This window comes from Podarcis gaigeae (genome assembly GCF_964106915.1).
Source record: "Podarcis gaigeae genome assembly, chromosome: 8".
Classification (NCBI taxonomy): Eukaryota; Metazoa; Chordata; class Lepidosauria; order Squamata; family Lacertidae; genus Podarcis; species Podarcis gaigeae.
Window position 1 is genome coordinate 74,450,280 of NC_139684.1, and position 13,021 is coordinate 74,463,300.

General features: G+C 47.3%; 1 protein-coding gene across 8 annotated transcripts in view; it reads right to left on the reverse strand.

Moving 5' to 3' along the window:
* Positions 1-319: 319 nt before the first annotated feature.
* The window catches only part of LOC310851465 (sialic acid-binding Ig-like lectin 13), a 29,822-nt gene continuing 17,120 nt past the window's right edge, over positions 320-13,021 (reverse strand). For 2 of the 8 annotated variants that reach the window (XR_014567752.1, XR_014567753.1), the window contains 4 exons: positions 12,261-12,363; positions 4,746-4,777; positions 3,456-3,546; positions 320-1,872 (listed from right to left, as the gene is read on the reverse strand). Coding sequence is in view for 6 of the 8 variants with exons in the window: in XM_083753918.1 (XP_083610044.1) it covers positions 1,669-1,872; positions 3,456-3,546; positions 12,261-12,363 (398 nt within the window). In the remaining 2 variants the exon portion in view is untranslated. The remainder of the gene's footprint in view (positions 1,873-3,455; positions 3,547-4,745; positions 4,778-12,260; positions 12,364-13,021) is intronic. The other 6 variants (XM_083753918.1, XM_083753917.1, XM_083753922.1 and 3 more) reach the window with 3 other exon arrangements.

Below are 13,021 nucleotides of genomic sequence, written 5' to 3' on the forward strand. Positions count from 1 at the left end.
CCAAATGGCCTTGAGGAGGATGTCATTCCCACGCAGGAAGTTATCCTGGGATTTATCTATTAAACTGCAGGGGGTTTGTGGACAAGGCAGCCCCAGCCACATCTTCACCTGCCCATCCCATGCCTGAAGGCAGGTTGAGGTCCCCATAATGGACTGGCCTCCGATGTATTCCAGCCTGCAAAGGTCAAGACTGCCCCAGAGGCAGCTCTGGCTTCCCATAGGTGATTGGACAAGTGGTTATTTATGAGTCTGTAGTAAATGGCATTTTGTGATATGGCTGGTTGTTTCTTTCTTTAATGGAAAACAACAACACTGGGACTCTGAGGATTCCATTTCAAAGCCTGCAGCAGACTGCAAATCAATGCCGGCACAAAGGCACGTGCTGTGAGATGTCACTCTTTGGTTGACTGGCAGGCGGAGCTGCAAGATTTTATTGAATTTATTCGTTCATTTCGCAATATTTATATGCCGCTCGATTGTCGTAAACCCTCAAAGCGGTTTACATAAAGAACAAAACAATAGGATTATTAGCAAATGAAGACAGCTATCCTAAATGAAATATCTTGGGAGCTGCTCTCTTGTCCGCATCCTTAGGAGTCTCCAACTAGCTACCACGCGGTGTTGCAGCCTTAATTCTTGCAATGCCATTCCTATAGAATGAATAACACATATTCAGCCTGAGACCTTATTCCTGAAACACGCGGCTGAAATTGAAAAGGCTGCGCTCAGAAGTCCTCTGTATGCACACAATTTTTTGAAGAGCACCTGCTCTGCATTGAGGGTTCAACCCTGACATCTCCAAATAGGAACTGTCCACTGCCCGAAACCTTGGAGAGCTGCTACCAGCCAGTGTAGACAGTTCTGAGCTTAATGGACAGATGGCTTGACACAGTAGAAAACATCTTCCTATGTTTTGATGAGACACGAGTGAGGTGGGGTAGAGATATTGCTCAGGCTTTTAGCAAGTTTGACACCCGTTAAAAATCAGGGGGTGGAGCTTTTTGCAGGAGGGGGCTAAATTGAGCCTACAAAGCTCCCTTAAAATAAATGCTCTTTGCTCCGATGGCCAGAGCTGTCCCAATACATTTTGCTGCTGAGGTATAGGACAAGATAGTGCCCCCTGCTTTCTACACAAAGGCACTGCCTAGAGTGGCAGTTGAATCTCACTTCAATACTGGCAAACAGCTAGGAGGCTGCCCATGCTGCTCCTCAACATTTGCTGCCTGAGGCAGTCACCTTACTCTGCCTAATGTTCAGGCCGGCCTTACTGACAAGAGGTGGTTTCTAAGGATCACAGGTGGGCATTGTCTCCCACTTCTGAAGCCTCGGGGCCTTTGGCTGGAGGGTTGAACCCAGGGTTTTGCGCATGAAAAGCATGTGCTCTGCCACAAAGCTACAGGCCCCTTTCCCCCTTCCTTCACTTGCTGCAGATCACGTTTCAGTGCCAGAGTAAACAATGGGCAGCCTATGCTCCCCCAAAAGGGGGTACAGAGAAATGGACAAGAGCAGGAAGGGTAATTGACACACGCACACTATGAGGAAGAGGTTTCTTCGGAGGGCAGACAGCAGATCAGAACCAGGAGGTGACCTCCTTTGTTCACAGTGCCAACTAGACTTGAGAAATCCTCTTAAAACTGCCTCTCCGGTTCCTCTTTCACCATCTGCAGACTAGACCTTCTTGATTTCAGCATAATCTGATTTGGATTCTTCTGAAGTGGGTTCCGGTAAACATTTCAGTTCACCAAAGTTGAGAGATGCGTAATGCAACTCTTCGGGGTCGTTGGACATTTGGTCGGGGAATTCATCAAACTTCTCTTGATCTTCAGGAGCGTCCTTGCCTTCGTCCGGATTAGGGACCGTGAGGCTGTTACGCTGTTGGTGAAAAACAACAAGCAAACATTATGCAAAACCCGGGATTGAGCTACTTTAAAGCTTATCCGTAACCTGGACTGCGAAACTTAAGAACAAACAGGTTCTCCCTCCCCCAAATCTTGAGCACGCTCTTCCTTCTTTGCCTTATTTCTAACCTTAAAAGGCCCTCGAAGCTTTTTCCTTTTAAATTATAAACAAACAAAACCCAAGTTTAATCTCTGTGAATGAATGAAGGGATGCATGGTAATCTGAGGCCATGGGGATGTACCCAAGGCCCCTTCCCAGTGTCCTCATGCCTGCCTTTGCTCAGTCCCTGACTTTCCTCGTATTGCTCCAGGAACCTATAAACCTTTCCTTGAACACAAGTGGAATGATTTCTGTCCAGAGTTGGGAACTTTTTTTCCCACCCAAGGGACACATGCCTTGTGGGAAGCCCTTTGGGGGCTGCATCCCAGTGGCGGGAGTGTAAAAAATGTGTATAACTATTCTCCAGCCTGACAAGCAAGGTGAAAATTCACAGTTCAAGGAAACATCCCAGCCAGGAAAACTCACTACAGGAGGATGTAGAGCTGTGAGATGCATGAGCTGGGTCAGTGGGACCTGGGCAGAGTTCCAGGGGAGGAGGAAGGGGGGCAGTGGGGGCGGGTTGCCCCAGGTGTCACCACCGAGGGGGGTGACAAAATGCCGGGCAGCACTCACCACGGGGATTGCAGCACGCCTGAGCCACGTGTCTCTCCTGGGAGTGGCGCAATGGCTCGGACACCCTCAGGCTGCCCCAAATGGTCTGCCCACTGCCTCCCCCCCCCCCCAGCTATAGGGCGGCTGAGTGGGAGGAGGCAGGCAGACTCCTCAGTGGACCCGCGGAGCCCTGGCTTGCCCCTCCCCATGGGCGGCTGGCCCCGCCCCTGGACGCAGGGCACACGCGCCACCCCAGGCGCCCAGTCGGCTTGCTCTGCCACTGCAGAGTCCCAAGGGGCTTGGAGGGCCACATTCAGCCTTCAAGACTGAGTTTTACCTCCCTGCAACATGCAATCTGATAAAGCAGGGTCCCCCATTGTTCAAGGGATTCAACTGCAAACGTGGCATGAAGCCTTTCAACATTGTGTGGGAATCCCTTGCAGATAACCACAGCACCTGGAGACAGGCAGTCAGGTTGTATATCCACAGCAGTGACCAACAGTAATGACCACTGGGAGGAGATGCGTTGCATCTGCAGCATCAAACAACCAGACGCCTTCATCTTCCCCAGCTGCAGCAAAACATGTCTCTCCCCTATCGGTTCCTACAGCCACAGCAGGCTCTGTAATTCTCCCAATGGTTTGACTTCACCCTCAAAGGCTTACTCTTTCATCATCTCCTGAGACAGACGGATGCCCACCAAAAGTCCCTATGGAGGTCTTCTCTATGCAGCATGAGGAAGGTCAGGGGTTGAGCAGGGACAGGGGGATGTGTATATGAAAATGATGACTTTGGGGAGGGGAGGGGAGGCTGGCATTTGCCTGAACACAACTTTGGACTGAATGCTATCAATGTGCTGATGTGGACTTTTTAAACGTGACAGCTGAGAGGCAGGTGCTACAGACCTTGACATCTGGGGAAAGCTCGCTGTGGACGTGAGTCAAGGGCTTTGCGATAGATTCTGAGGCAGTCAAAGGTTTTCTGTCCTTTGGGTACCTGCAGAGAGAAATTTCATCCCCTTTTCATTTAACTGACCTCACGCCACCTCCAGTTGGCTCATGCCACTCCTCAATCCATTTTTCTTTTTCTTTTTAATGTCCAGAACATGCACACAACAGGGACAGGAGTGCTGACTCTTAGCATTGGCTTAAGCTGCAGTGGTATAAGTTGGTGGAGGCTGGTCTCTTAGGGCAATCCCACTTGCCTGCCTTCTTACTTACAAACCTGGCACCAGCCACCACTGGTGGAAGTCAAAACTTGCAGTGCACAGATGAGAAACTCCAATTTCTTCCCTTGTTACAGGAGCTGTTCCAGACACTCACCAGCTGCATTCATACAGCAGTTCATTCTATTTCCCCAGCATTTTCCCAACCATTAATTTTTGCATTATATTCGAGCTTTCACACGATGTGTAAGCCACTCCCAGACTGTAGCCGACTATAGCACAAGTTTAGCGCTCATTTCTCAGTTATTTCCAAAAACATCTTTTTTTGCAGAAGCAAAAAACACGAAAATAAGCTCTGGACTTTTGCTGTATTCTGCTATATTTCTAGAGGTGATACACGCAAGCATAATGCAGAAATTAGCAGGGAAATGTTGGGAGAGCAGAATAGACTGCCATGTGAATGGAGCCACCATCTCCCCAAGGAAATGATCTCATGTCTCTTTTAAGTGCTGTACAAGCCCTAAACTCTGACACCGTGCCTGCTATTCCTCATATACTAAAGGAGATGGGGAACCCTAAAAAAAAAAAGGAGGAGGGAAAAAAGTAAGAGTTATACAGGCCAGCAAAGGCCAGGGTGAGGAAAACACAAATATCAATGAGATGGCTTAGCCCCAGATTGTGGGAGAGAGATAAGGCAATGCTGGAATCAAGGCTGTGTACATCACAATCTGGTGATATTCAGTAGTGAACCCAGATTTCGAAGAAATCACAGAATCACAGAGGTGGAAAATATGTTCTGGATCGCAGCCAGAAAGAGACAGACAGAAAATCCTGACATCATAAACAAAGAGCTGGAGGAGATGAAGAGAGAGGTTACATGTATATAGAAGCAAAATTTGGGAAGTTTTGATTCGGCTACAAAAGTAGTTGAGATTGTAAGTGACCAAGAAGATTAAAAGACGTTAGAAGAGAACAGTGATGAATTAGACAACAGGGTGTGAGAGAGAAATCGTCAAGTCAAGAGGCTTACCTGACGTGGATGGAGAAAATTTAGCAGAAGACCTGGAAAAGATTATTGGCTAGTTTAGTGGGAAGCCTTGTGAATGAGCAACGCTGAGAATTAACAGTGTATATTCTTATAAACATGAGGTGCCTTGGTTCGGTTTCAGAACCACAATTCCAAAGATGCTGCTATGCAAACAAAATGGAATAATCCCAAATGGCTAGTCACTGGTGCAGGCATTCAATGCATCTGCTTGTCTCTTTGACTGGGGATTACTTTGAGATAAGAGAGAAAGTGGGGGAAATTCTTAACAGGTAAAGTAACCAAAGGAAACAAGTACAGTGGTACCTTGGTTCTCAAATTTAATCCGTTCTGGGAGTCCGTTCAACTCCCCAAATGGTTTGAAAACCAAGGCATGGCTTCCGATTGGCTGCAGGAGCTTCCTGCACTCAGTCGGAAGCCGTGGAAGCCATGTTGGACGTTCAGCTTCTGAAAAACATTCGCACACCGGAACACTCACTTCCGGGTTTGCAGCATTCAGCAGCCGATTTGTTCGGGAGCCAAGCCGTTTGACTACCAAGGTACCACTGTATACAGATAACATTTTAAGGTTCTGTTTTGATAGAAATGGTTTTATGGGGTGGGAGGATTAATTGAAAACTTTGCAGTGATTTCCTGGAATTGTTCGAAAGATTATTAATGGGTATGCTCTGTGTTCAGATAAATAAGACAAACAAGATAGCACAGCAAATGCTGCACTAGTAATCCTCCCACTGATAGAGGAGAATCATTTGTAGTCATGTAGTATATTACTTTCTTCTATGGGGACAGATCTACTCTCTTACCCCAGGCGCATTGTCTGAATGCAAACATGACAGAAGTCTCTTTTGACCCTAGGGACATGCACTGTCATAGTCCTCAGTCATTTGGTCCAGTAGGGAGAAAAGAAGAGACAGCTTGGGGGCTTGCCTGCACCTCTGTACACCGCCAGAAGATGGAGGAGCAAGACTCTGTTATGCCTCCCTGTATCTCACCATGCTTGGGCCCATGGTGCAACTTCCTTGCACCTGTTGTATAATTCCCCACCTGCTTCCTGTTGCAGTTTTCTTGGGGGAGGCTGCGTCGTGAGGGCAAATGGGGCACTAACCCACCAGCCTCAGTCTGATCTCAGCCAGGGGCCCCCCCCCACCTGCCGTCTTACTTACAAACCGCTCCATTGGCAGCCAGCTTCCTCCTCCCAGAGGAACGCGCGTGGCGCTGTGGTCTAAACCACAGAGCCTAGGGCTTGCCGATCGGAAGCCGGCAGTTCGAATCCCCACGACGGGGTGAGCTCCCGTTGCTCGGTTCCTGCTCCTGCCAACCTAGCAGTTTGAAAGCACCCCAAAAAGTGCAAGTAGATAAATAGGTACCACTTTCCGGCGGGAAGGTAAACGGCGTTTCTGTGTGCTGCTCTGGTTCGCCAGAAGCGGCTTAGTCATGCTGGCCACATGACCCAGAAGCCTGTACACCTGCTCCCTCAGCCAGTAAAGCAAGTTGAGCGCCACAACACCAGAGTCGTCTGTGACTGGGCCTAACAGTCAGGGGTCCCCTTTACCCCCCCTTCCTCCTCCTTACTCTCAGTGCTGCCTTTGTAGAACTCATCAGGACAAAAGTAGAATTAGCTGGCTCCTCCCACCCTGGGCTCTGGCTCCATCTTTTTGTTGGGCTCCCTGCCTGCCCCCCTACTGGTTTATGTATTTAATTGGGGCATGGAGATTTCAGGCTTGTGAGTTCTATTTGGGATTTGATTGGTTTGGGTTTGTTTGTTTTTTTGCTAGAACCACAATTTTTAATACTAGAGGTGTTACTAGGACCACAAGATACAGCAACTGAAGCCTTGTGCAAATAGTTGCTTCAAATGGGACAATATAGAATTAACAAACAGGGTGTCTCTGAGCGCATGCAGATCCCAATAACATGTCTTCAGCACCGGAAGGAAGCTTACAGTCCTGCTACACAAGAATCCATTCCAGGTTTTCCTCTCAGGCTTTCTTCATCCCAGCAGTTTAATTTAGAAAGCAGTTGCAATTCGATGGTGGCTAGGGCTGCCTTTTTATTGTTACAGTAATTAAAATAACTGGGAGTCTGAAAACCCTGGTGATCTACTGCAAATCACCCAGAGATTTACTAGAAGATCCTGATTTACTTTCTGCCTTCTCCTGGGTTGTTACATAACACGATAAGTAAGGAAGAATTTCTCTCTCTCTCAAAAGGTATGCAAGGAAAGTAAGACTATGTTAATAATTCAGGAAATGCATATTGATTTAGGCTGAAGGCACCAGAATTCATTACAAAATTAAAATCGAGGGAGACATTTTCATCTCCAGTTACTACTGTGTCAAACAATCCGCATGCAGGGGAAACAAGCCAACTTGGATTTTTGCAATGTAAAATATGTTGTAGTCTATCAATATATTGACAAGGAAGGGAGAATCTTGATGATGGAGGATTTATTCCTGAGCGAAACTAATGCTTCTGTGGGCTCACGCACCAAATCACAAACAGGGGAGAAAGAGGGAAGGAAGTTTGGAAAACGAGGTCGATATTTTATTAGACTTCACAGAAGGAGACACTTTGATAGGTCAAGAAATGAAGAGTGCTACGGGTCACTTATGTTGGCAGATTGGGTCAGAGTAATGTTTATAACACTTCATGCTCCTAAAGTGTTTAATAAAGGTGTACAATGTTTCTTAAGCAAGCGAGACCTAGAAGACTCCAACTTTGTAGACATTAGGCTTGCTGCTTCAATGTACATAAGGAAGCCTTTTTAAAAATCAATAAAATACATTATTTAAAAAAATGAAGCATTCCTGCTTTGCAGGGGGTTCGACTAGATGACCCTTGGGGTCCCTTCCAATTCTAAAATTCTATGATTCTAAAAATTGGAGGATGCATCTAGTAGAGCAGATGCAGAAGGTCCCTGGTTCAGTCTATGGATTTGCCTTCTTCAACCTGGTGCCCATCAGAAGCTGCTTTCGACCAAGTGATAAACACTGGTCAGTCTAGCTCAGTATCATCTACCTGACAGGTAGCAGCTATTCAGGGTTCCAGGCAGGGAGTTTTTGCCAGCCCAGCCTGAAGATGCCAGAGATTGAACCTTCACTACTGAGCTGTAATTCCTCTCCATCAAGTCCCTCATCCTCCAGCCAGCTTGTTCAAGGGTCAAGGATGATGGGGGCTGAAATCGAACAACATAAAGAGGGCATCAAGTTGAGGAAAGCTGCCCTAGGCCCTCCAGCTTTTTTTAGAAAAAATAAGATCTCAAGCAAGAGCACTAGCAAAGGGCCCTTCCTTTTGAGAGTCACTGCCAGTCAGAATACAGGTAAAAGGTAAAGGTAAAGGACCCCTGGATGGTTAAATCCAGTCAAAGGAGACTATGGGGTTGCCGTGCTCATCTCGCTTTTCCAGCCAAGCTTTCCGGGTCATGTGGCCAGCATGACTAAACTGCTTCTGGCGCAATGGAACACCGTGACCAGTGCCAGAGCGCACTAAAACACTGTTTACCTTCCGGCTGCAGCGGTACCTATTTATCTACTTGCACTGGTGTGCTTTTGAACTGCTAGGTTGACAGGAGCTGGGACAGAGCAACAGGAGCTCACCCTGTTGCAGGGATTCAAACCGCCGACCTTCTGATCGACATTCCCAAGAGCAGGCATAGGCAAACTCGGCCCTCCAAATGTTTGGGGACTACAACTCCCATCATCCCTAGCTAACAGGATCAGTAGTCAGGGATGAAGGGAGTTGTAGTCCCAAAACATCTGGAGGGTCAAGTTTGCCTATGCCTTCCCAAGAGTCTCAGTGGTTTAGACCACAGCACCACACACCCTTCTTGTCAGAATATAATACGAGGCTAAATAGGTCAGTGGCCAAGTTTGGACAGTCAAATCCTGACTCAAGAAGCCAAGAAATGCAATGAGTTGCATGCAGTCCCTTTGTCCTCATTTTGCTGCCCTCCCTTACAGAACATAAGAAGAGCTCTGCAGGATCAGGCCCAGCATCCCAGCATCTTGTTCTCACAGTGGCTGACCGGATGCCTATGGAAAGTCCACAAGCAGGATCCAAGCACAAGAGCACAATCCCACTCCTGTGGTCTGCAGTGGAAGTAGAACAGGAGACGATGTGTTCAGCTAACCATGGTTCCCATGACTTCTGCACCAGGAAACCATGGTTAATGGCTTCCAAACAACCAGGATATGTAGCCATGGGTGAAAAGTTGACTTAGGAAACCAATCTTGTTTCAGTTCCCCAGTTTGGACTTAACAGAAAGCTGCAGTTCATGCTTCTTGCATTCTCCCTCTGCTTGTGCAGAACACAAAGAGATAAAGAAGAACTCGGCTGGATCAGGCCGAAGACCCATCTGGTCCATCACTCTGTTCTCACAATGGCAAGCCTAATGCTTTTGGGAAGCCTGCAAGCAAGACATGAGCACAACCACCCCTTATTATTATTATTATTATTCTCCCTTGTGATGGCCAGCAACTAGGATTCAGAGACATTCTGTCTCCAAGAACAGAAGAGTTCTAAGTCAGGGTATGATTGCGTAAACCAGGTTGAACAGTAAGGCAGATTTCATAAGTCTTATTTCTTCCCCACATAAGAAATAGCTTTTGCCAGCTTCCCAATAGATGCCTCAGTATATAAACCGACTGCAACACATTTAACTTGATCAATTATAAATAAGAGCAACTTTGCTCGAGGAAATTAAATAATTTGTTACTGTCAGACAACAAGGTTGCGTACTGATGAACTAAGGGGATTTTTCAGACTTAATAATACTCCCGAGAAGAATAAACTAACTGTATGAGAAACTAATAAAGCTTATATGTGGAGGGATTCATAACAGTTTCTTCATACTTGAATTAAAGGAGAAAGAGGCAGAGGGAGGGAGGAATATATTAGCGAGACTGAGATGTTGCAAACGGCGGATAGACAAAAGAGGAAGAGGTCGGCTTCCGTAGGAAATACAAAGGATGCTTGTGCAACAAATCTTAAAGATGCATGGTTGATGGGCTAAAAAGTTGAAACGGGTCAATAAAAACAGTATAAGCGACATCTGAATGTGTGTTTTTGTACCTTTTTAGGCTGCTTTGGTATTGTGCAACCCCTCAGCCTGCTGACCCCCCACTTAATCTTGGGAGCACTTAATCTTGGGAGCACACCTACTTGACATGGTGGAAGTCGGTAGAAACAGCACACCTAGAGCAGGCCTCTCTGCCTCATGTCTGCCTTTGCACCTCCATCCCCCTGCTGGCTGCTTTCCCCAAGGTGGTTTATTTTATTTGGGTCCCTAGGGGAGGCAGAGCGGCTGACTGGAGTTGGCATTTGGGTTGGCTCGAATGCTCAGAAAGCCTCCTCAGGGCTTTCATTGAGGGCTGATCCACCCTTCTTCCTGCCCCACTGCTATCTCCTGGAGAAGACCACTCCCAATCAGAGCAAACATCATTTGGGGTTTTCTCCGGATTGACGTTTGCTCCGATTGAGCACTAGAGAGCGGGTTTTCCCTGGGAAAGAAGTGGGGCAAGGGGGAAACCGCTCTGACCCATGCTATCTAGGCATGGGATGAGCAGAAGAGTGCATGAGTCCAAAGTGTTGCGATTAAGGCAACAATGCTTGCAATAAATTGCCTGAACCAGTGAGGGACAGTAGGCAGAAAGGTAATGAAGAGCTCATCCACACTTTCAGTTGTCTTGTGCCAAAAAATCATGGGTTTTCTAGGCATGGGTCCAGGAGGTTTTGCCTTTGCCCTGACACCCTCCCCCAGAAAACCTGTTCTTTAGCACTAAATTGGAACAAACAGCAATCTGCAGGAAACCTGATTGCCATTTGTTCCGATTCAGTGCTAAGCCACGGGTTTTCCCCAGGGGTATGAAGCAGGGCAAACAGAGGCGTGGATGAGCCCCTAGTCTTCCCTCAGTGATTCCTTCTTAAATAACAACCTGCAGATTGTGTTTTCTCATCAGGCTTTATGTCCTTCCTCCTGCTTCTTCAATCAGTTACTGTTCGTGTTACCCCTTCCTTTGGTTAGGGTTGCCATATTTCAAAAAGTGAAAATCTGGACACAGAAATTGTTGAGCATTTTTGGCAAAGTTGGGGGGGGGGCAAGTTGTTGAGCCATTATGATCAGGAGCCAATTGTCAGGGATAGTCTGAACTTCTCTCATCCTCTTTTAAAACCATCTAAGCAAGGAGGAGGAGATAGAGAGAGAGAGAAAGCCAACCAACTTTCTCCCCACCATGGCTAATTTTATGGGGGGGGGGAAACCCCATTCACAGGGAAGGGGTGTCTGTGGCCCTCCCAATGTTTCTTGCATGGCCAGTGGTCGGGGTTGATGGGAAGTGGTGTCCAATATCTTATGGAGGTTAATAATAATAGTAATAGTAATGATAATTTATTACTTATACCCCACCCATCTGGCTGAGTTTCCCCAGCCACTCTGTTATGTGGTCCCAGCAGCCACTCCCAGTCACCAGTCTAGATGCCTCATTCTGGATTAATTGCAGTTTCCGGGTCACCTTCAAAGGTAGCCCCAGGTTCCCGTATGTTCCCAAATGCTGTGCTTCCCATGTGCTTCAGTGTTCCCAAATGCTGTGCTTCCCATGTGCTTCAAAGCGCAAACTCTTTGCACGAGGGGTTGGGAACCTCATATTTAAACCAGCCAGATGGGTGGGGTATTATTATTATTATTATTATTATTATTATTATTATTATTCATGCTCCCTTATGGGCAGTTCTTCAGAGGCCACATACCAGTACAAAAAAAGCACATTTATATATTACCTGTATTGCTTTTATTGACTAACATTTTGCCCTGTCTTTAAATACGCCCAAATTCCTATCAAAGGCTAGCAAACCCAACTAATGAAAAGCCAAGGAAATAATAACAAAACTGTAATAACAGAATGTATTCCATGCACACACCCTAATCCAGGGATGGGGAATAGAGCAGCCGCTGGCTCTGGGACCAGATACCTGCCTAATCTGGGCTATTTTACATGCTTCCTGACCTCCTGGGCTGAGAGCTCACGCTCCTCCCCACCTGTGCACCCCAATGGCCGCTGCAAAAACCTGACAATTCCCAGGCTTCAAATCAGCGGACTGATTGCTGGACAATTTGCCAGCAACAGCGGCACTTGCTAGGGCGACACCAAGCGGCTGTGTCATGCCTGATCAGTCTCCCGGAGGAAAGATGAGTGTCTGGAAAGCTCTGCAGAGTAGGCCAGCACAAACACACAGTTTTTTGCAAGCCAAAAAAGCACCACCGCCATCCACCTTCCATGAAGGTGCAAGGCGGTGATTGGCTTGGAGTCTGCTCAGCCACAACATTGGTGTTGACGTTTCAACGTACTGCCAACGACAGCATTGGGCCCTCCCTCCTGCAGAACATAGTACCGAACCAAAAAATTCACTCCAGGTGGAGCCTTCCTCTCCATCAACGTCCAGCGCAAAAGAGACTCCGCTCTCCTCAAGTACTACGGAAACAGACAGATGCTAACCGTTACTTACCTTCTGGTAATCAGAACGACGATGATAACGATCAGCATGACGACAGCCAACATGACGAGGGCACCCATTACGCCGCTGATTAGGTTCCTTTTCAGAGAGTCTCCTGTTGGTCCAGAGGAGAACAGGTCTGGTGAAGCCACAGAGAACCAGCTTCTCCATTCCCACCCACCCCACATCTCAACCCAACGTTTGAAGTGATTTCATTCTGTTTGTCCCAAAGAGCTAAGAGAACCCAGGGCTATCAATAGGCAGAATGAGGCCAGTGCCTCAGGCAGAAAATGCTAAGGACATCAAAAGAGTATTGCTGGAACAAGACAATTGCCCAGTCAGGATCCTGCTCTCACATTGGCCACCCAGATGCTTCTGGGAATCTGGGAAGGAGGACCTGAGCACAAAAGCATTCTCGCCTCCTGTAGCTTCCAGCAACTGGTATTGAGAAGCATTGCTGCAGCCATGGCAGGAAGATGCTAAAATGCTAATGAGGGAGGAAGGCAGTGGTGGTAACCAGCAGCCAGAGGCGTAGCAAGGTCAGGTGATACCCAGTGTGAAAATTTACCCGGTGAGCTTTTTTTAGGGATGGTACCCTAAAGTCATTGACCTTTTCAAAGGGAGGGTTGGCCATGAAACAGATACGCCCACAGGTCGCAAATCCGACCGATGATCACATAACACTGTGTCAGCACCGCCCACGAAAATCCAACCGCCCATAGGCGATCGCAAGGGTCAGCAACCTTTTTCAGCTATGGGCCAGTCCACCATCT